Source organism: Platichthys flesus, chromosome 12 (assembly GCF_949316205.1).
Source record: "Platichthys flesus chromosome 12, fPlaFle2.1, whole genome shotgun sequence".
Lineage (NCBI taxonomy): Eukaryota > Metazoa > Chordata > Actinopteri > Pleuronectiformes > Pleuronectidae > Platichthys > Platichthys flesus.
In genome coordinates, this window is record NC_084956.1 from 23,980,447 (window position 1) to 24,004,312 (window position 23,866).

The 23,866-nt window shown below is 39.7% G+C and overlaps 2 protein-coding genes across 4 annotated transcripts in view; one reads left to right on the forward strand and one right to left on the reverse strand.

Annotated features, from left to right (window-relative positions):
- The window catches only part of vps8 (VPS8 subunit of CORVET complex), a 60,002-nt gene that overhangs the window by 24,495 nt on the left and 11,641 nt on the right, over positions 1-23,866 (reverse strand). For both annotated transcript variants that reach the window (XM_062400723.1, XM_062400722.1), the window contains 21 exons: positions 23,252-23,348; positions 22,989-23,021; positions 22,429-22,483; positions 13,845-13,969; positions 10,834-10,920; positions 10,626-10,693; positions 10,015-10,168; positions 9,855-9,914; positions 8,308-8,415; positions 7,693-7,773; positions 7,290-7,460; positions 6,613-6,687; positions 6,270-6,305; positions 5,347-5,437; positions 3,026-3,072; positions 2,846-2,935; positions 2,426-2,472; positions 1,986-2,208; positions 1,777-1,866; positions 1,504-1,555; positions 1,356-1,398 (listed from right to left, as the gene is read on the reverse strand). In XM_062400723.1, coding sequence (XP_062256707.1) covers positions 1,356-1,398; positions 1,504-1,555; positions 1,777-1,866; positions 1,986-2,208; positions 2,426-2,472; positions 2,846-2,935; positions 3,026-3,072; positions 5,347-5,437; positions 6,270-6,305; positions 6,613-6,687; positions 7,290-7,460; positions 7,693-7,773; positions 8,308-8,415; positions 9,855-9,914; positions 10,015-10,168; positions 10,626-10,693; positions 10,834-10,920; positions 13,845-13,969; positions 22,429-22,483; positions 22,989-23,021; positions 23,252-23,348 — 1,833 coding nt within the window. The remainder of the gene's footprint in view (positions 1-1,355; positions 1,399-1,503; positions 1,556-1,776; positions 1,867-1,985; positions 2,209-2,425; positions 2,473-2,845; positions 2,936-3,025; positions 3,073-5,346; positions 5,438-6,269; positions 6,306-6,612; positions 6,688-7,289; positions 7,461-7,692; positions 7,774-8,307; positions 8,416-9,854; positions 9,915-10,014; positions 10,169-10,625; positions 10,694-10,833; positions 10,921-13,844; positions 13,970-22,428; positions 22,484-22,988; positions 23,022-23,251; positions 23,349-23,866) is intronic.
- LOC133966398 (DELTA-sagatoxin-Srs1a-like) lies at positions 15,852-18,757 on the forward strand. 2 transcript variants are annotated; one of them, XM_062401319.1, is made up of 3 exons: positions 15,852-16,042; positions 17,396-17,503; positions 18,240-18,757. In XM_062401319.1, the coding sequence occupies exons 2-3, from the start codon at positions 17,436-17,438 to the stop codon at positions 18,664-18,666; spliced, it is 495 nt and encodes a 164-aa protein (XP_062257303.1). In that variant the 5' UTR covers positions 15,852-16,042; positions 17,396-17,435; the 3' UTR covers positions 18,667-18,757. The 2 variants fall into 2 exon arrangements, with proteins under 2 accessions (XP_062257303.1, XP_062257304.1); XM_062401320.1 differs by lacking the exon at positions 15,852-16,042 and having other exon boundaries at positions 16,564-17,503.

Here is a 23,866-nt window from a genome sequence, read left to right on the forward strand (position 1 = left end):
TTTCCTTGTGTTTGGATTTAAGTTTTTTCATAAATGAGTGTTGTTTCCTGTTTTTTTTTGTGGTCTCTGCTCCTTGTGTGTTTTCACCTTAACTTCCTGTCTTTGTCCTGTCCCTTTGATTTCTGCCCCAGTTCCTCATGTGTATCACCTACGTCCAATCACCCCTGCCTCCCCGTTGTATAAAAGTGTCTGTGCTTCCCTTTGACGGTTTGTCAACATCATGGCCGCCTCACGACCCCACCTCTATCCTTCATCTAGAGTTTTTTGTGTTCCCTCGTGTTTTTTTATGCTTGATTTAGTTTATCCCTTTTGAGTCTTTTTTCTAGTTTTCCTTTGCTTTTTTGCTTTTGCCTTAATTTAAAGGACACTTTTTGTTAAAACCATTGTCTCTGCATCTTGGGTCCTCCTGCTTCATAAAAAACCTGACAAAGGGAACACTTAATCGTATAAGTATAACACCAAGTCAGTTAAACTTCAGGGATATCGATCTGTCCATTTAGGAAGCACAAGTGATTGTGAATCAATCAACAGATGGTGCAATGGAGAGGCAAAGTCAAGGCAACACCCAAAAAGGGAATGGATTTGCATGAGGTGACCACAGACAGCTGCTCTCTCCTTATCCTTCCTGACTGATTCTTCTCTAGGTTTGTGTTCTGTTAGTGTCCTTGTCACTACTGGTAGTATGCGGCGGTAACTGCAGCCCGATCAGGTTGCACAGGTATTCCAGCTCCTCCAGGAAGGCGTGCGGTCCCAAGAAGGTTTGCTGTGTCTCCCAGCACATCTCAGGAGCATCACAGATTAGAGCAGGTGGAGGTCTTTGCGAGATTGTCAAACCTTACACTGCAGTGGGCCCTGTGTTCCTCGTGGTGCAGGTAAATCATGTGGCCAGAGTGTGTAGGCAGTTCCTGGATGACGAAGGCATTGATGCCATTGCCATATTCATATTTGTGATACTAAACACATATAGTGTGCGGTAACAGCACATTAGTTTGCATGTCAACAGTTTCAATATAAACAACACACTATTTTCAGCAGTCGTCTGAATCAGCTGGGCTTAGTATTCTGTTCATGCTGGAGATGTAGACAAACATCTAGTCCAAAGTTTCCAGCCATTCATATTTCCATAGTCACATTATACAAACATTTATAGTCTGTATATTTAAGACAGACATGAATGCTTTTACGGGAAACACTGACGCATGCATTTTGGAAAAACTAGCTGCACTCATTAATGATGATATTCTTCCTCACACTAGTGGAGGGTTAAATGCAGAGGATTCCACACCTTGTTAAGGCAGTTTGATGATTGATTGATTATTGGATTTCAGAATAACCAGGTGAGTGTATGAACTTACCTTATGTACACTAGAATCTTGTTTCCCATCACCACTTCCTCATCTGTCCAAGAAGAAAAATCTCATGAAGACTTGGATGTGATCTTCAAACACTGCTTTTGAGAGACTTACAATTTTTGACTTTTAGGGGGGCGGCTAACAGCCTTACCTGTTAGGCTTCTACTCTCCCTAAGTGGTGGTCCAATCACTGCAAAGAGTTTCTGAAATATAAATACAATATAAACAATCAATTGCTGTTTCTAACCTCACCAATGAGACAGGTACAATTTGAAGTTTTTGACCATAGACCTAAATCTGTGTATCTGAACCTGAAGTAAGGGTTTGTATTTTGTTTACACACTATCATTTAAATTAAAAGTAAACAATTGCATTAGCTTTGACAAGATGAAAGTGACGACACAAACTTCAGGTGGAGAACTACCTCCATAGGTGTAATGTAGTCATTCATGCCGCTGTTGAAAACGTAGATCATCGCATCATGGAGCTGATTCTCCCAACACACTTGAACGACCTACAAATACAAACACAGAGTAAAAGATATTAGTTAAAAATGTAGAGACAAATGGAAGTTTTCTAGTACACATGTACAAATGCATCCACAAACTTATTTACACATGCACACACACACACCTGCTGTATGTCCAGGCTGGTGACATCCAGATGGACTATGCATCTCTCCAGACTGTCCATCATACCGTTGCCATGGTAATGAGCCAGGAGGTCCCTCATGATGGGTGTGGTCAAGTGACCAAGACGATCAGCAACAATGTATGACTCCAGCGACTCCAGGAAAACTCCCTTTGAAACTGTGTTCTCCACCAGGCGAGTATACAGATGGCTGAACAGCAGGTCACTGTCCAACACACACAGCAAACGAATCAGACCTGAAAAGTTCTAGGTAGATCTGAAAATTGCAGGTTTGCATATTCTGTATATGTCTGCAGTGTTTCACTGTGTGTTGCCCAGACAGGGTCTTCAGAGGGAAACCTTACCATAACTTTAGGCAAGCTCTTTCCTCTAATCAACAAAATATGTGATTTGCCAAAAATAAATGTACAGAATATACTTACACTCTCTGTAGCAGCAGGCAGTAATCCACCAGGACTGGAACCACATCCTGAAAACAGCACATCAGAGAGAGAGAGAAAGGGAGAAAGACACAGAGAGAAAGAAAGAGAGAGAAAAGAGAGTTATTTCTAAGGTTTTTCTGTAACTTTGTTAAAACATGAGATGACAAAAAACAAGCATCTTAGGTCTCGAAATTCAGAAAATAACAAATCCAAACATGTGTAACAACCTCCTTTCTAGGAGTTGATTAAACTCATGTGTATTTGCCAGGGTGTTGTTCTATTTAATCAACCGTGCAGGTTTTGTTTGAAGCACTCCATTGTCAGCAATGATGATTCACTGTATGTTTTGTATCAGCTCAGCTAGTAGTAGACTGGCAGACTGGACATGGTGGGTGTGTTCTTTGAGGCATGTAAGCTTACATAGAAATGTTGCTCCATCACTTGGATCTTGCCTTGTTCTGGACACTTCTTCAAAGTGTGATCAGCAAACTGGCCAAGGATCTCTACCATCTGTACAGAACGACAGAGGACACTTTCCAGTGCACAATATACTGAAGTAATGCAGAAGTAAGTCAGCTAGCAGTGCTTTTCTATCCTCACCTTGTCAGCTACCACTCCCTTCCTTTTTATCGGATCTCCAAACAGGCCTGAAATAAACACAGGTCACATATCATTCTCATAGCATTCTCATATCGTCTTACTATGAACCACACATTTTTGTGTGAATACATTTATATTCAAATCTCTTCGACCAATACAAAATTAACACTGATATGTTTTCATATGTGTAATGTATTCAAAACTCAAAAAAGAAAGGGAGAAAATTACTGGATCTACCTGGTAATCCGGTTCAGCTACAAAATTTAATTGGTTCCTCCTTTGTGCGAATCCGGATCATGGGGTAAATTCAAAAATGTTAAGTTATCAAAACTCCTACACTAGCTGATGACTTTGTAAATAGTTCATCAACCTCTTTACAAACCCTTGTCACTGTTGCCCTGCTAAAAATATATTATTTTGCCCAGCTTGGAAAGATATACTGTTACAAGAAAGCAATCTGAAATGCCAGAACCTCCTATTATTCATTGCTCATCGAAGAAAATAAGGCTGAGAGTGAGTCATAGCAGGGCGGCTGTGGCTGAGGGGTAGAGTGGTCGTCCTCCAACCTGAAGGCCGGCAGTTCGATCCCCAGTCTGACCCATCTGCATGCCGAAGTGTCCTTGGGCAAGATGCTGAACCCTGAATAGCCCCCCATAGAACAACAAAGTGCTGCGAATAGATGCACTGTATGAATGTGTGTTTGAATGGATGGATGTAAAACTGTACTGTAAAGCGCTTGGAGTGGTCATCAAGACTAGAAAAGTGCTATATAAATACAAAACCATTTACCAAACCATAGCTCTACTGTCTCGTCTATTCCTCTAACTCTAAGCTGTAATGACTTCAAAAACTTCTTTACAAATAATATTATAACATTCAATGAAAATCACAGAAGCATTGTAGTACAAGTACAGAAACCTTAGATACAATTGAGGCACCAGATTTGTATTTTGACTACTAATCTTTAATAGCTCTTTAACTTCATCATCAGGATAAGTTTTGAAGATTTTGTGTCAAATGAACAAGGCTGATTTCTCCTGGGGTTTTGTTGGTGAAGTCAAGTACAAAATTGAATTAATCAGTTACGACAACAACCCGTCAGAAATACACCGACTGCACCTCTGCACTGACAGTCGCATTCAGAGATCCAGTGCCGGAGGAGAGAGCCCATTAAAGACACCTCATTCCCATCAAGCTGAGACCACTGTCACAACGCTCATTGCTGAACAACCCTGGTTCCTCTAGGACGGAGATTCCCAAAGTGTAGTGCGTGCTCCAAGCTGCCTCTAGGGAATGCACAAGAGTAAAAATGTAATGGTGTTCTCCCCCCTCCCTCTCATTCTCCCTCATGCTGCAGGCTGAGCCACCTGCGCTGCACTTGAAAATCCTCTTTTTTATCCATATCTGTTTTTGAGCCTATGCATGTGCCACTCTTTGTTCTTTACGTGGTGGATCGTGTGTAACTTTATGGTAATTTGATTCAGTTTAATGGTGTTCTAATTCCCGTAACTGCTGTTATGTATGGTTAATGGTCAATTCAATTTGATGAGAAATGTCTTTAATGCGGCAGAAAATATGACAGCATTTTTTCCCTATGTTCTCTCATGATGGGCAAATCTGCCTCTATGCCTGTGCGTGTGTGCTCGCCATCCTCTTTTCTATTTAAAAGCGACAGCTTGCGTAACTTTGTTTCATTCGAATGTGAGAGTGCATTGATGCGATCTCTTGATTATTTTGTACGTGTGTTCTGATCATGTGTTCATGATTAAAGATTATGCATTTAATGCGGCTCTGTTGCGCTTTGTTTTTGAAGGTGTGGGGAATTGGGGGTGCGTGAAACCGGTCGAGATGTAGAAGGGGGGTTTAAAAGTTTAACAGGCTCCAGACCACGGCCTGCAGAGTACCAGCCGTTTGGCAGTCGATTCTGCTATTAATGACTGGGCTGATGTCATAACCGGATTTCTAATCTCTAAATGTGCCTTCATAGAGTTACTCATTCAGTCACTCCTTTACTCATAGATTAGTTTCCATTAGCTTTATCACTGCACAATCCTACTTAAACATATTATCTGCAACCATCACCAAAATTACCACCTTTCTATTTCATTGCTATTATTGCTGTTGTTCATTTACTCCATTTGTAATCTTTGTCAAGTTTTCGACATTTCAAACATCTTCTTCCCAGGAGATATTAATTCATAAGTCCCATTAATGAGTCTGATTATTAAATCAACTATATAAAGTGGCTCAGAGAGGAGCTGGTTCATAACAAATGCAAATTCATCAGAAGGCTGCAATGGTGTGATATGTTTAATACCCACCAACCACAGCTTTAGCAGTTCCCTCATGGAAAGACCAGGCCAAAGTGAGCGCTTCAGCAAAATGCTCCTGTTTCAGCAGACAGTCTAAACGCTGGACATAGACAGAGACAAGGGGAGGACATGGGTCAGAGAGAGCAGCTTTAGGTCGAATTATCAAAACTGTACAATCTCCATCACAAGTATCATTTTCCTTTTCAGAGAAAAGGGATAGAGCAGATCTTGCAGGAGTTGCTGCAGTCTTCGCTTAAAGGGTAATCATGCCTCCCCCAATATATGAAATATATCATATATATAAAGATATATAGATAAAATATATAAATTTGGCCTGTACACATCTGGTATTAACTTATGTTTTTTGTGAACCGACCACAAGTGGATAGCACAATGTGTCCACATTCTTTTAACAGTTTGAACGCGAAGCCGTCCTGAGTCACATATAAAGGACCTCTGCCTACTCAGCTGATGTCCTCTGACCCGCTCCAGTTTCATTATTAATCAAACGTATATATTTTCTCTTCTCCTGGATTTGTATTTGACCACACACTCAGACATGTCCACTTGGAATTGAATCACAAAAACAAAATGTTAATACAAGGTATGTACAGGGTCATCTGATAGTGGCACTTATATGTAGTAAATTATAGTTAGGCTTGAAGCTAATGTACTTATATGATTCTTACTGTTCTGAGTTTGTACCCTCATGGATGGAATGCACTTATTAGAAGTCGCCCTGGATAAAACCGTCAGCTAAATTAAATGTAATGTGATGTAATGTAATTGAAACAGACTCTCCATCAGATCCTTTCAAAAGTTGAAATAAAGAAAAAGATAATAATTAGAGTCTCATGTGACCATAATGTAACACTGGACCAATCACTTACTGCTGATTTGTATGAAACTACAGTAATTACTCATATACATACCTCTCTCCAGTTTCGTAGAGTCATAATGTGAGATGACTGCAAGACAACACAATATCACACTGTTAAAGAAGGAGAAACCCCCCCAAAACCAAGCTTCCTACTTGGCCACATCTTCCAGAGAGACAAGTCTAATGCCTCCTCACTTTGAGCAAGTCTAGTAAATTCATCTCTGATGACATATCAGAGCCGGTCAGTGTGATTTAGAGGAATATATTCCTGCAATTTTTACTGCAACACTGGTCAGCACTTACTTTTCAAAGTGGTCATCAACAACTTATGTTAATCAATTTGCAGTAAAGGTCAAAGCCGTACACACAGCAAGTGCAATAATGAAACACATCACCTTAGTGCCCAAATATATGATCTGTCCTGCATAGCTTGAGACCGACTGGTAGCAGGCCTTCTCTCCAACTAGGGCCTGAAACACACATAAACTCTTAGACTTACCAGGAAGAGGAAAAGAACAGATGAAATATTCAGAGAAAGAGAAAAGTTGACCGATCCTGGCAGTCGAGTAAGGTAGTCAACAAATGGGAGATAAAAAAAGAGGTCAAGTGAGTTGACAAGATAGGAAGTGTGGTGTAAGAACAAACTGAGTGATTCACTGTGATGGCTCTCTCACTAGTTTTAAAACCTCCCTTTTCACCTCCACAGGAACCATGTTTACTCATCAATTACATCCAACTCCAACCTCAGGATCTCACAACATTAACAGACAGCAAAAAGATATCTCTGTTTCATTTCCTTGTGTATGAAAATTGAATCTGCAATCATATGTCTAATTGGCTTTGTTCCACAGATCTTCAGTTGTAAGAGTGAAATTATCTAGTTTAGATCCTGGTTTCCCAGTTCTCTGAACTTTTGGTTGAAAAGGGGTACACTAGACCGAAGGGTTAAATACAACATCCTCAGCTGTCATCCCTTACCTTTCAAATCCAATCCGTTATCGCTATCAATTTAAATTAAAGAGCATTTATCTTAAACTTGACCTCTGATCCTGTATCAGCTTTTCCTTCTCACCAGAGCCTGGGAGACATTCCCTCCAGTAGCCAGCGATTTGAAATGTCGGCTGTTATAGACCAGTTGCACCTGCTCCAAGTCCAGCGTCTCCAAAATCTCCTGACTGGGCCGGTCCACAACGTGCAGCTTTTCATGGCTGTCTACCAAGACCAGTGTGCGACTGTTGATCCACTGCAGAGACACAGAGAAAAGGGGAGAACAAGTCATGGATGTCCCCTCTTCAACTGTTAATTTCTGCAAAGACATTTTCTGTTGGAAGTGAAAGTGGCCCAGATCCAGAGCTACCAGGAAGCCGAAACAGATCAAGTTCAACAGGCGGCTCTCAAGCACCTGCTGAATGTAGAGTGGGGCAGTTAAAGGGGGGCACTGGGAACGGACCCACTGTCTTGAGTTAGGAACTTACACTCAGGCTGATGATGTCACAGCTGAGGTGGAGTTGTCTTTGTTTGATTACATGGATTGTCCCCGTCTCCTCCTTTTTAACCTGAGCATGCAGTGGTGCAGAGGAGAACATTCAAACATGATAAACTGTTATTCCACACTCATCAATTCTCTCAGGATAAACTGAGACAAGCATCTGGGATATTGTTATATACATGTATACTGAAGCTGTAACTCAATCATTGCTGCTGTTATTACCTCTGCACAGGAGGTTATGTTTTCATTGTCAATTGTCTCTCAGCAGCATCTTTATGGTTCTCAAAACACGCACCAGTTATTTATTAAACATTACATAGCATGTATTGTGTACTTCCATGATATAACTGTGTTATAATGCTACAGATGAAATAATATTCCAGGGTGAGAAGCTGTTTGCATGTTTTACAAATGAAGGCTGTCTGATTGTAAATCAAACCTATAGAATTGTCAGTGAGTGCACACCGAAACAGACACTAAATGAATTGTGATAACTGAAAATATTATTCATAACATTAGTTTCAAATTTGATCCCAGCAGAGAAGAAACAAAGCTTTAAGCAGAGTTGTAGTTAAATTGAAGTTAAGATTTGAGCACATACCAGCAGGAAGTGGACTGTGTCTCCTTTACAAAAAGCCAGGATAGGGTTGACTGTCTTCTGAGCAGTAACAAACTGCCAGGCCAGCTGAGGAACGCTGGATGGATCAGACTGATGAAAGAATGCATCACATCAGTTACTCTTCATTAACCTTTTAAAGTTATGTTCCAAATGCTTTTTTTCTTTGGCTTAAAAAACTGCAATGTGCAATGAACTCTGTTCAACAGACATTTTCCCTGATCAAACTAGGAGGAGCAGGAATAACATGACATAAAATAAATAAGATTACAGTGAGCCTGCAGTAAAATTATGAGGACTTTGGAACTGAGACAGGAATTTGACAGTTTGTTGAGAATGTGCTGAGCGACATGTGGTGGTAATCTGATGAAATAAAGCATACAGCAGAAAGTTTGTTGTTGTGGTTTTTGCATTAATGTTAGCTTTTTCAGGAACATATGTGTAACTCAAAGCAGCTTAGGGGAGAGCTAAAATGATATGTCAATGAAATTTACACATTTCCCATTCATTCAGGATGTTTTCTAGCAATGGAAATGATCAGAATGTCTTCAGGACAAAGGGAAGTGAAAATATGATTGTTTTTAAAAAAGTGGTCTTGTGTCACACTTTACCCCGGCTCACAGTACTTAACTGGAGAAAGGCCATGGAACTGGTCAGCTAGTTGTTTCAAGTGTTTGGCAAGCTCCTCCTCCATCTCATATGTGAATACTGCACCCTAGGCTACTGATTTTACTTCCCCTCTCTCTTTTTTCTTTATGAATCTTTTGAGGGTTGTCTTATCAATATTTCTATCCCTTCCAGCTTTTCTTAAGGACTTCTTTTCTTGCATGACCTCAGCAGCTACACACTCCATCTCTGCGAGGGGTATTTGGCCCCAGGTTGTCTTTCTGGTGTATAGTTTCTTGGCATGACGGCTTTTCTACAATGTTTATGACATTAAAAATGAAACATATAAAATGTAATATAACACTAAAATATGTTTAAGACTAAACTTAATTTGTGCTTCATGGTGGGGTTAAGTGTCTCACTTTACCCCACGGCCACCGTTTTAGAAAAAACAACATCTTTTAGCGATTCAAGCTAATATTCAGCTAGCATCAATCACATGTTTTTATATGTTGGACGTTCATCAACATGTTTCATTCTTTAACTACCTAAGCAGAGTAGAGAAGTTTTCAGACATAAACATAGAATATTTGCAGAATTGGACTACGACAGGAGATTATCCGGAGTTCAGTGCATGTCTGAAAGCAGCTTGAGTCTAGTGTTCAAGTTGTTTATTAATAGGAAGGTCGGTTCAAGTGGCCACCATTATGCCTTCATCTTGTCCATATTGATATGATGATTGACATGTTCATAGTCATGCCACACAGTGAGGCCTTTATGTTGAAGCATGTCCTTGAGTAAGACACAGAACCACAAATTGTCAGCTACCATTAAATCTACAACCCTACTTGGTGGCACTAACTAAAAACATAATAACAATCTGTAATTATTAACAACAAGCTGATGTAGCAGAATGAAAAACAGACCTTGCTGTAGGGAAAAGTCATCCAGACTTTCAGGGTGGGCTTCAGGCCAATGACCAGAATCTGGTGAAAGAAACACAGGAGGGTTACAAACCCAAAGTTAAATAGATAAGTAAGGACAAAGCATGCACTGAACAGAGCTGAGTGTGTGTGTGCTGTGTACTTTAGTGAGCGAGGCCATGGCCAGTAGAGAGTAGTGTGTGATGGGATGGTCTCTGAAGTCTGGAGGAGCACGCAGAGGCTCAATACAGCAGACCTCCCCTTTAGACCCACTGAAGAGACATCGAGAGTCACAGGTGCGCATCCCCATTACTCTCCTGGAAACAAGGAGGAACAGATATCGTTCCCAGAAACAAAAAATCGACCTCACAATAATGAAACACTTTATTAACACAAAATTTGTCTTTTGAATCATGCAACGATTTCTAACTCTTGCTAGTTGTTAGTCTGTTGTGTCTGGGATAAAGTGTTTGTGTGAATATTGTTTCTTAAACGGGGACATATTATGAAAATTCCACTTTTGTAGTGCTTCTACATGTTAATTTGGGTATCTGGCGTGCCTACCGTCCCAAAAACTCTTGAAAAAAAAAAAAAAGCGTGATTTGTTGTAGTTCCTCTATGTCAGAAACTATATGCTAGAGTACGTCGAATGGGAATACGACCAGAATTGACGTCACAGACGGTCTACATGGCATAGCCCAACAACAGTTTTCACTCCCAGATGCTCAGACCACTTATCAGAGTCTATAGAAGGAAGCTGGACCACTCAGTTACCTGAAGGCCAGCTCAAACACTGATCCTCCACTGTCATTGCACACTGCAAGAGTTGGGTCATCTGTGAACTAAACACAAAAACAAGGAAAGAATAACAAGTCACCGAAATCAGATCTAAACCAGGAAGCTCCCAGAGCACATTCTGTGTGTGAAACAGTAAATATTTTACTTTTGTCATGGTTATGTTATGTGGATGGTTTATGTGTACCTTAACATGCAGTATAGCTGTCCCTGGAGGATGGGCATCGGTGATAGTTCTCAGCAGTTTCCCATTGGCTAGATCCCACATTGTAATCTAGTTATACATACAGACAAAGAGACAGACAGACAGTTCAGCACTTGAAGCAGGACAATATGTTGGATATTTAGTTGCTCAATGGTATTCCTCTGCCTCCTTTAGTGAAACCAATACTTAATAAATAAATGTAATTTGTTTGTCATGATTGAGGCAAAGATTAGTCAACTGAAAGTGCTGCTCTGGACCATGGAAACTAAATCATTAGCTGCAGTGGTGTAGTGCAGGGTATACACTGGTTAGCAGAGTATACTCACTTGTTTTTCAATCAGCCAAATGTATACCCACTTCTAAATAAGAGGATAAATATTTCAGAGTAAGTCAATCAAAGGCAGGTCATGTCCGTGGTTTTCCAGAGAGAAATTATTGCCTAGCCTTTACTTGCCCTCCTGGTTAACTGAACACAATGAAAACTAGCCTCTAATGAAATTCAATCGTCAAGTGAACTACCCAAATATAAATATATTTTCAGTAGAAACAACCTTGTGCCACTTCCTCGGTTCTGCAACTCAGGTAGAGATTAGTAGTTCAAATGTTTTTGACACAATAATGAAGGGGAACATAATATGCATAAGAAGGCTTATGTGATCTTGGAGAAGTGGGTATCTCAACCAAATAGACTCACAAGCATCGATGGTGGCTAATATGGATATCTGTCCAAACACAAACACTATTACACACAATTTAATTAATCAGGGACTTTAATCTCAGATAATTTCTATCTCGCATATTTCTTAATTTATAAATTCAGATTTTTCCAGTACATTTTCTTCTCAACTGGATGGATTTGCGGCACTGTATTACTCCCATTCCCCCTGGCTCCATAATATTGTTTTTTACTTAATAAAGCCCTTATATTTTGATGTACAGTCATGATCCATTGAGATGCCTTAAGTAAAATAACAGTTGTGAGCTCATACAGGCTCAGATGTAAACCTAATTAGATTAGATTAGATTCAACTTTATTGTCATCGAACAGTACAAGTACAAATACAACGAAATGCAGTTTAGCATCTAACAAGAAGTGCAAAAAAAAGAGTATTGTGCGTATTTAAAGTGGAATGTAAATAAATATGTATGATCAATCATGTCTTACAAAACCATATACAGTGCCTTGCATAAGTATTCACCCCCCTTGTACTTTTCTACATTTTGTCATGGTATAACCACAGATTAACATTTATTTCATCGTGATTTTATGTAATGGACCAAAACAAAATAGTCCATCATTTGGAAGTGGGGGAAAATATTAATGGATTTCAAAATTATTTACAAATAAAAATCTGAAAAGTGTTGAGTGCATATGTATTTACCCCCTTTACTGTGAAACCCCTAAAAACAATCTGGTGCGACCAATTGCCTTCACAAGTCACATTTGCAAGTCACATAATTAGTAAATAGGGTCCACATGTCTGCAATTTAATCTCAGTATAAATACACCTGTTCTGTGAAGGACTGAGAGTTTGTTATAGATCATTTCTGAACAAACAGCATCATGAAGACCAAGGAGCTCACCAAACAGGTCAGGGATAAAGTTGTGGAGAAGTATGAAGCAGGGTTAGGTTATAAAAAAATATCCAGAGCTTTGAACATCTCACGGAGCACCATAAAATCCATCATCAGAAAATGGAAAGAATATAGCACAACCGCAAACCTACCAAGACAAGGCCGTCCACCCAAACTGAAAAGCCGGACAAGGAGAAAATTTATCAGAGGAGCAACCAAGAGGCTCATTGTTACTCTGGAGGAGCAGCAGAGATCCACAGCTGAGGTGGGAGAATCTGTCTACAGGACAACTATTAGTCGTCTACTCCACAAATCTGGCCTTTATGGAAGGAGGGTGGCAAGAAGAAAGCCGTTGTTGAAAGGGAACCATAATAAATCCCATTTGGAGTTTGCCACGTGGGAGTCACAGCCAGCTTGTGGAAGAAGGTGCTCTGGTCAGATGAGACCAAAATTGAACTTTTTGGCCTCAATGCAAAACGCTATGTGTGGCGGAATCCCAACACTGCCCATCGCCCTGAGCACACCAAACAGAGAAACATGGTGGTGGTAGCATTATGCTGTGGGGATGCTTCTCTTCAACAGCTACAGGCAAACTGGTCAGAACTGAGGGTAAGATGGATGGAGCTAAATACAGGGAAATCCTTGAAGAAAATCTGATGCAGTCTGCAAAAGACTTGAGACTGGGACGGAGGTTCCTCTTCCAGCTGGACAATGACCCTAAACATACAGCCAGAGCTACAAAGGAATGGTTTGGATCAAAGCTTGTTCATGTCTTAAAATGGTCCAGCCAAGGCACAGACCTAAATCCAATTGAGAATCTATGGCAAGACTTGAAAATTGAGGTTCATAGACAGTCGCCATCCAATCTGACTGAGCTTCAGCTTTTTTGCCAAGAAGAATGGACAAACATTTCCATCTCTAGATGTGCAAAGCTGGTAGAGACATACACCAAAAGACTTGCAGCTGTAATTGCAGCGAAAGGGGGTTCTACCAAGTATTGAGTCAGGGGGGTGAATACTTATGCACCTAACAGACAACAATTTTTTGTACTCATTATTGTTTGTGTCACAATAAAATATATTTTGCACCTCCAAAGTACTATGCATGTTGTGTTGATCAAATGGGAAAAAGTTTATTTAAGTCTATTTTAATTCCAGTTAGTAACAGTACATAATGGGGAAAAGTCCAAGGGGGGTGAATACTTATGCAAGGCACTGTATATGCACAGAAGTCAAAGAGTCATCAACCATCTTAGAGTGCCCCACGCCCTCATCAGAACAACTCACTGTATTCAAAGCTTCAGTGGAAACCATGTCATCAGTGTCCTGCTTTCACCCTATTAAACAATTTAAACTAATCAACAGAGTCAACAAGCCTGTGATTGTGGTCTGTGTGACTGAGTACACTGTACACTGTACCTGTCCTTTGGCAAATCCACAGAGAAGTCGTGAGCAATCGTGGTTGATGCTGAGGGCGGAGACAGCTCCAAACTCTGCCCCAGTTGTCTTGGTGCCCAGGCAGAGTCGCAGGGCCTGGTTGGTATCTGGAGAGGGAGATGAAAGACATTTACCCCTTGCAGCAGAGTACACATGTATGGATTATAAAATTAATTTTTTGAAAAAAATGATTCTTTGTCCAAGTCATCAAGTTTAACAGTGAAAAAACTTAATCAAAACAGCATATCAGCAAAGGCACAACACACTGGAAGCAAATGAGGAACTGGAGGAAATATCCAGCTCAAGGAACACAGCATGCACCAAAGTATTTTAGCCCCAAAAAAATTGACATGAGCTTAGACAGCTCAGAGCCCCAAAAAAATTATATAATGAACAAAATTAAATATAGGCGAGCCATATGACAGGGATGTTCATACCTTTTCCTGCCCAGGCATCATCATGTCAGCAATATAAAGAGACATGGGTTAGCCCAAGCCAAACCACATCACAGTTAGAGTCCTACACTCTGTGGAGACTAGCAGCTCTCTGCGTATTTCAACATTAACCCCTGGAAATTACAATAAATCTAAAAAAGCATTTTATGTTCACTCACACTCTCTTCTTGCTGATGCTGCGTAGTAAAAACTTGAAAGTTGAAAATGACCTCCATATTTTGCAACATTGTAGACTTACATTTATTTGTTCATATGTTTAAGAAAACATTTAGTTTCTACAGAAACTGTCTATGCAGCTTGTTCACAGAACAAACCCAAACTACTATACATTATACCTTGATGCTGAAAGACCATCCACATACTGAGATTCTAAAATGTGAGTGTGTCTACACAAGTTAGTCCTCAGCCCCTGGCTCTCTCCTGCCTCTTCTACCTGTTCATGATGCACAGGCTGCTGGTTCACAGGTCTGATATATTCTCTGTTCTTAATCAGTCAATGACACTGCCACTAATAATCTCACTCGTGTGACTGAGATGATGCTGATGAGGCTCTTTCACAAAGACCAATGCTGCTAACTACATCAAGCCCTAATGGTGTACCTAGATGAATCACATGATCACTATAAGCTGCACTGATGATATACTGTCATTACTGCTGTCATTTATGTTCTTTACATTAAATTGCATTAACTGACGGTATTATCCAAAGCAACTTCCAATTAGTGCATTAAACATCGATGAGGGGCCACTCGGGGTTCAGCACCTTGCCCAAGGACACCTCGGCATGGGCTGAGATCCGAGCCGCTGGTTAGAGGACGACCTCCCTACCTGAGCCGTCCCCTACTGATTTAAAGACACAGCCTTGATCTAAAGACCCAGTGATACTGATGTCAGCTTTAAAAGGGAAATTTTGTGAATATTGATTGATACAGCATCCAGTAGCACGGACTGTGTGTCATGCCCCCATAGCAGAGTTGACAGTTACTTGCAGCTCAAAATGGAAATATATGACGACAGCCTGCTCTCTCTGGTTAAGGACTTCTCACCATTACCTTTGACAGTGCCATGGCCAAATTTATGGTCATGGGGAGGTAAATTATCATTGGACGCAGAATGAGTAAACATTTTTATGAATTACTTGAGCTATAAACAAACTGCAACTTTTCAGAGGTTGATTTAATACTTTAATAATTTTCTTCCTGTTGAACAACTTGAATTGTTTTTACACCGTGGCCACAGATTTTAAGGATTACAAAGACTTCATTATTCTGACAAACACTAATGTACAGTAGAAAATGTAGTTACTGAATAGTTTGGGTCATCTCTGATTCACTGTGCGACTCATGACTGAGATAGCTCCTCCTCATACTTTTGTTGTGTTACCCTAGCAGATCAAAAGGTCCTTGCCCTTTTGACGTCCCGCCTTGTACAAATACCCTCAATTACCCGCTATAAAAGGTTTAAACAAACAAAAACCTAGGTTGATGTAATCAGCCTAATACAATCCTGCCGTGGTGATAAGTTGTCGGCGAGGTCCGGGAACACAGGTGAGCAGGGAGCTCATACCAGACAGAAGATAAGGATGGAGTCAACTGGGGCCTAAAGTGGCTGATAAGCTGGTTCAATAAAAAGCCACTGTGTGAGCACCCCAAGTACAATGTGACTTCATCCTAAAACCTGGTGCAACAATCATTTCAAACAACCGCTTCTGCAGAGCATACAAAGGTAGGTTCTTTTGTTTTCACTTTAGTTTTGATGATTAGACAATAGACATCTTTACTTTAGTGTGGAATGATGTTGCTATCACCTCCATGCTTTACAGGTTTAGTTTGAATAACTATTCCTATTAATTTATTTTTCTACACAACTCATCATCAGTCTACATGTAATTTTTATCTGTTTGTAGATTTCTTTTCATTGCGTGTTTTAGGCACATTTTGTCAAATCTGGAGATTTGGCTCAAAATGTTCATCAGATTTTTTCACCCATGAATGAATTCAGTGGTTGTGAATTAGTTATGTAGCTCCTCTGATTTGGATCCACCAGTTAAAATGTCAAAATTAAACATTAATATAATTAACAATGACAAAGAATTTGGCAAATATCATCTTGTGATAACACCCATTCAGTTTGTTGAGCCATCCATAAAATTATCATCTAGCTTCAGATGAAAGCAGGGACAGTTATGGATATTAATAAGACTAGTGTAGCAACAGTGATGAAGACATAGCAGCTTCTGCAAGGTTGAGTTTGTCAAGATTCTTTTGACTTTTCAGCAGTAGATCACATGACAGAAAAAAAGCAAATAATGGCTCGCAAGCATGTATAAAGACGCACAGTTCACTGATCTTGCTTTATGTTTCTGACTGATTTACATAGTTAGACATTTCATATTATTTCATTCACCCAGTTATGCAAAGATTGTAGCTGACCTCCCTATACACTTGGTAAGTCACGACAACGACTCATTCAATGAACCTGTCTAATTATATTTCACACTCAATCAATATTAACATCAGATATAATCCTGGTGAGATTGTGGAAGAATATGAAGATTTCTGTCCTGACACAACTACAGGTTCATGGAAACACTGATTCAGGTCTGTTGCTTCACTTCCTTCACTGTCACCTCCCACTTGGCAGAGCTCCCAAGGCTTTATCTAGTTCCAGACTTCTTGAGAACCACATGAAGGTTACTCAATGTTATTGCGTGAAAAGAATAGATCCTTTTTGTCCAAATTCCATTTTGATCATATCCTTCATTCAAAGTATTTTTATGATTTGATATGACTTTATTAGCTCTTTGTTTTCAGGCTGCCCATGTACATCTTTGTACTAACTCCTAATCACAACCTTGATGACTGAAAATTTTCAAAGACAAAATTACACGACTAGTAGTTTAGTGAGGTGTCTTATTTTCTTTGATTTTCCCCTTCAATCCTAAAGTGATGTATTTTATATCCAAAGCCATTAGTTTGACTCCTGTAAAACTGTGACATGACTATCAGCAAAGCACAGATGATTGCTCTCTGCTTGACAGATACTGCAATCCCTGAAACAGTTGTGTCCTGTCTCTAGGCGTGACTCTTCCCCTGCCACCACTTCACACCTCATCACGATGCCTCATCGCCACTGCGCCATCGAGATTAACAACAACTCTGGCTCCTACACGCTGGCCAGCCCAAGGTGATAAGTTGCTCATTTTCTGACGTACATTTTAAACCTGACGTAAGCAGGTCACTGAGTAATATTTGGTAAGAAGCATCCCCAAACTTCTTTACTCTGGCCTTTTATTTAGTGAGCAGCGACAATTACATGATGTCCCAACAAGAGTTAAGCTATCAGTTTTCGGTTTTGCATGTTTACCTACTTGTTCAAACTGCATCGTGTTGGGACACCCTGTGACTGTTAAAGTGTGTCTGAATACTCACATACTCTTTTGTACATTAAAGTGCCATTACTGCAACAGTTCTTGAAGTCCAAATAAGTCCATTCTTTGAGTCATGTTCATGTAGGTGATGAGGAACGTAATTCACATTCTTTATTCTGTGTATCTAAATACATTTTAACCTAAGCTACCATGAGCAGCTCAGATTGGTCCAGAGAGAAATGAGTTTCCCAGTTTGGACTAGAATGTCGTTGGCCTGCACCACCACATCCTGCAACACTGCACTGGAAAACCAGTGACTGACTTTACTAAGGCTCCTTTAACCAAATGTAATAAGTGTTGGCTGAAATGTTCAGCTGTCCACATACTTTTGGACATGCAGTATATTTTAATTGGCATTTGACATTATGCAATAGTTTTGACTGCTTGTGGGTGAACTCACAAACTGTCTCTCATGAATCTAAAACTGATGGTTTGACTTGATACAAAAGATTTATGTCGGACCTGTCTGACACATTGTGGTTCTGTATTCAGGGTGTTCACTGAGAGCGGCCACTGTGCGGTCCCTCTGCCACCCATGGTGGGTCCCTGCTCCGCTGGCAGCGCAATGTTCAACAAGACCACCAGCTGTGCAACTGGAGCCGTCGGCGTCTTCACCTACGACCTTTTCAATGCTGATCTGAATGACTACAGCCACGTCATGGCTGTCATGTACTCTGTGCCCTATGACCGGATGCTCTACTCCAACTGTTTTGCTGTGGGCATCTTTGAAAGAGGAAATGACTGCGACTACAATCTGTATGATAGGATGTATAATGGAGGTGAAAACAACTTTGTTAGAGCAAAAGCTGACGGCTCCTTCATTTCTTATGAGGGCGATTATGTTATTGTCAGTGCCTCCATGTCTGACTCAGGTGAAGCAATCTTGAGGGTGGATATCAGTGATACTGGCATTTACTGAGTTAATAAAGATCCAACTGTTATAATGTAAACTATACTGTAAACCGACAGTGAGTTTAATAAAATATTCCAAGAACCTCAATCAACTGTGGTGTTCATTAATCAAAACACTTCAAATATGAGTGTACACTGAATCCTAGTTATTGGATGAGTGATTTTGAAAAGCTGATCCATCAGATACTGTTCTCTTTTGCATTGTCCATAAAGATACAATTCACCTGTATGGGAATTTGAGCTAATGCAGATTTAATTTGGCTGATGATACCCCCTAATAAACACAGGTCTAGTTGATGGGGCTGTTTCTTATGGGTTCAAGTCTATAAGGTTGGAGTTATATCAGTTTAAAAATTCAAACCGTTTGTAAATGAGGCGGTTTGAATAAAATCTGTGAACAAAGGATATCAGAGTTTCTTAATCTGCTTTCGGACATGCACCCAACTCCAGAGATCCTACGCACATTCTCTGGATGGGCAGTAAGTTTGAATGCAAATGTCCAAGTGAGAGCCTCCAGACTTTCTGCAGACTTTCTCCAGCCAGTCCCCAACCGAAAATCCATAGAAGCCATTCTGAGAATACAGCAGGAAATGCTCTGCAGGATTCACCACGAGTGAGTGGGGATGTTAGGGAAGTTTTTAACACAAGTAAGACGCAACAATTAAAGAAACATCAGAGGGAGAATGTCCTGCTTGTTCATGTGTGAAAGGAAACAACCGGAGAAAGTCCAGACCCAATTCTCCAGAAGTCATGTCTAAAAACGGCTTTGGCCTGGCTTTACACCTGAATCTAATTGGACAGCACAACACAAAGTGAAACTGTCCTATTAGAGGGCAGATGGTCCACTGACAGAAATGTAGAGCAGATTCTGAAGATGGAGGACAGCCTGGGCTGATCTGTCACCTGGGAGAGCTTCATTATATTTCATGAAGCTGCTCAGAATAATAATAAATATCTAATGTGGTTTGAATGTATTAGAAGACTCCACAATGTTGTCCTTCAAAATTGACAACACTTTTCAGGACCCACAGTGGAGATGATCGTAGCTGAACCCCCTGCCCTCTGATCAGACTGTCATGAGTAAATACTTTTAACTTCAGGTCTCATGCAAAGTGTGGGAACTATGAGTGTTGAGTTGAATAAGCAATCAAACCTGTTTTCAGATGTTCACAAAATCTACTTTTAACAGTGTCTGTGTCACCACATTATTTGTTCGCTCTTTTTTTTTCCACTGAGACAAATCTTTTCTACTCAAGCACAAATGGGGCTTTATTTTACAAAGATTCAGTAAAAGCTACTAACTTGTTCACTGTACAAGCTTAAAATCACTTTGACCATTTTAAATATGTGGACATGAATATTGACTTCTTCCCCGGTGTCCCTTTGCCTTATCGTTCGCAGATCCAGGGCCGCAGCAACATTGTGGATTATGATTTGTGGATCGCGTATCAGAGATCGTGATCGTAATGGTGGATCCTGTATCGTGCTGGCTGATCGTGATAATAATGGCGGATCCTGTATCATGTTGGCAACTGATAATGGTGGTGGACCACGATTGAGGTGGCAGCTGATGGTGGATCATGATGGCGATAGTGGACTCTGACTGTGGACTATAGTGGCTAGTATAGTAGTTAAAAGTATTTTTTTGTAGTTTTTCCTTACTCTTGTTGAGGGTTAAGAAACGAGGATGTCACACCTTGTTAAAGCCCTATGAGACAAATGTGTGATTCGTGAATATGGGCTTTACAAATAAAAAAAAGATTGATTGATTGACATTGATAGACTTAATGTTGGCGTTTCAATTGGTTTCATTTGGTGTGTAAATCAACCCACTCATTGTTGTAATCACACCCTTGACCTTGTTCTAAGATATGGGGTCAAATTTGTTGATGTTTAAACATTTAAACAACATTTAAACATTTAATATTCTTTCAAAACAATCCCACCCAAAACAGACCACAACATAAAATTCTATGATTTCCTGTTGTTGGACTACAAACCATAATTTATTAATAGAAATAATTCTAATGACAAATAACGCAATACTAAGCCTGAATATCACAGAGGAGTCCTTTAAAAACTGTAGTTCCACTATGATCTATCATTTGTCAATAGCACTGCAAACTATCTACAAGTAGCACATTACTCTATAGCAGTGATTCTCAAATTGGGGTACGCGTACCCCTGGGGGTACTTGAAGGTACTCCAGGGGGTACTTGAAATTTTTTTTAAATATATTTAAAATTAGCATCCATTCAAAAATCCTTGAAAAATTGTTATTTAACAAATATTCAATAAAATATAAGTGTAAGTTCATGAACTAAATTTTATATTCAGTAGGCTTTTCAATTTAATTATCCTAAAAAAACAGAGTCTCCCCCATACCGATGGTTTGACCCAACCTGGCACACGCCACCTGTCATCACCTGTCATCACCTGCCTTGAAAACTTCAAAAATGGAGTCGAGTTGAAGTGCAGCAGCAATGCTGCTGAAACACGGAGGGACAAGCGCCAAAGAAGGCGAAACCAGAGCAGAGAGCCTTCTCTAAACAACACCGTGAGAGCTAGTGCCTCTTTGGAGGGGCGCTAAAATGGAAAAGTTTTCCGTTGTGAAGTTAATGATTCATAACAATAAGTCCGCGTCTCTACCGGTACCCTTTCAAAATAAAATCATGTAATACAAAAGCGGAAATTAAATTGTATGACCCTAAAGCGAGCAAATATGTCACAATAAAATAACAGAAAGACACTTCAATAATATTAACAATAACATAGATTGGGTTATTTACACTTTGTTTTTTCTGTGGGGAGAGATTAGCCAGCAGTGGTATTAAGCCACCACATCTTCAGCGGTATCTCCAGACAAAACATGAAAGTCATGTTGGTAAGCCACCTGAGTTTTTTAAGAGGAAACTTTCTGAATTCAGGTCATCTCAAGACACGATGCGAAAAGCCTCCCCAAAGCAAACGGAAACAAGCTACCTGTCAGTATTCTTTTCAATCCTTAAAGAAGATATTTTAAGATGATGAATATTAAAAAAATATGTTTTGAGCTAATCTTTTATTTAAAACTAAGTTAATGATTTATTTTTTGGGAAGAAGTGTTTAGCTATAATTAAGTTCATGAGTTCAGTTTGAGAACATATCTTTATTATGATCCCAAAAGAGGTCACTTTAAGTTGATAATTATTTTGAGGTGCACAAATCTTTATTTATATTGAGATAATAATAAAAGTCTTTAGTTATTTTATATCTTTTTATTTCGTAATAGTTCAAGAGTAACCACTACAAATGAGCAATGTTATGGACATTGATGGAGTTTTAAATTTGAATGTGTCTAGTTACAAGGATTAATAAATCACATTACATCTTTCTTTCAACCAAAAATACTTTGCGCTGGTTAGGGGGTACTCGGCAGAATTTTTTCTTCGAAGGGGGTACTTCACTGAAAAAAGGTTGAGAACCACTGCTCTATAGAATCTCTAAGATATGATTGACCTGAATCAAACAGCACTTCTGTAGTTTCTAGAGAGATGCATGTCAGGCTATGATGCAGGGTAGGCCGCTACATCAGCATTTATTCAACACAGAATTATGAAATGGCTTTTACCCATGACGAGTCTGTAGTCTTGTTCATCATCTTCATGTTATTTAAAACAACAACCTATTAAACTTATTTTAATTGGAAAGAACCTAACCCTACTTTTATTTGCATTGAAAAAAGATTATAATGAGATGAGTCACTGTGCATGTAGGAAAGTTGACTCACCAAAAACCAGAGCCAGACCATGAGACGTCCCCACAGCAATCACACCCGACACTGTCTGAACACAATAAAATACAAAATAAAACAATATTCAATAAATAAGACAATATCAAACTTTCTGCTTCCACTTGCACTTACACAATCCAACACTACGAACACAGACTGACACAGACACACATGTGGCAATATTCTCATTGGGATGATTTGTATTAACAATCATATCATGCGTTTACCCTCATATTCTCTTTCTTGCTATTTTAACAGATAAGAAGAAAGTTCTCTGTAAACAGGGTATCCCCTTAGACTAGAATCTTACATGTTGCTTCCTGTATCTCTACAGTATTGTTTGTAGTTGACAGAAACATCAAAACAGCCCCACAGATGGTTACAGACATCTGAAGAGATATTTATGTATCTTATAGAGCATGAATAAGGTGTACACGGCCATTAAAGGTCATAGAAAGAGAGACATAATGGCGTCATCAGATTCCTTTAAAAATAACTCCTTAGAACACTACATATCTTTGTTCAGTTGATTTAAAGCTGAATAAACTCATACTCACTATAGCAGTTGGCAGTCCAGCATCCACTTTGTCCTAAATAAAATATATACATTTTGAGTTTAAAAATAACTACAATAAACAAACGTTCAATTCTTGAAATACAAACTTCTGTCACAACAAATTTTCCCACACCATTGAAACAAAATCTGCAATGGAACGATTGTGTGTGTGTGTGTGTGTGTGTGTGTGTGTGTGTGTGTGTGTGTGTGTGTGTGTGTGTGTGTGTATGTGTGTGTGTGTGTGTGTGTGTGTGATTGTCTCACAGCAGCTGAGACGATTTGTGCAGAGATTCCCTTCAGCAGGCTGTGTCGAAGAACAGAACCATGAACTGTTGCATTTAGATCCACCATCCTCCTTTTTCTTCACACGTGAACACAAGACAGACACACACACACACACACAGAAAGAAGATATGTTAGTACCTTGTGCAAGACAATGAGATACACAATTCACACCCTTAAGTAAGTGTGTTTTTATAATAGGCATACATGCAGTACCAAAGAGAAATGGACCAAGGATAAACCCATTGGGCATGCTTGGGGTAGGAGCCCTTGTTACGAGTTTGGGTTAGTAGCCTGGGCAAGGAGCTTGGGTTAGGAGCTTGGGTAAGGAGCTTGGATTAGTAGCTTTGGTTAGTAGCTTGAGTTAGGAGCTCTGGTTAGGAGCTTGGGTAGAGCATTCAGTTATCGTTAAGATTAAGGTGAGAGGACAGGGAATGCATTACATAAATTACTTTTTGTGTTTGTGTGTGTGTGGGCCAGTGACAAGTAAAGGTTTTGGCCTGTGAGCATGTTAGTGTGTATTTGGTGTTTTGTTGGAGGGGAGATGGTATTAACATCAGTGTGTGTTTGTTTGTGTGTGTGTGTGTGTGTGTGTGT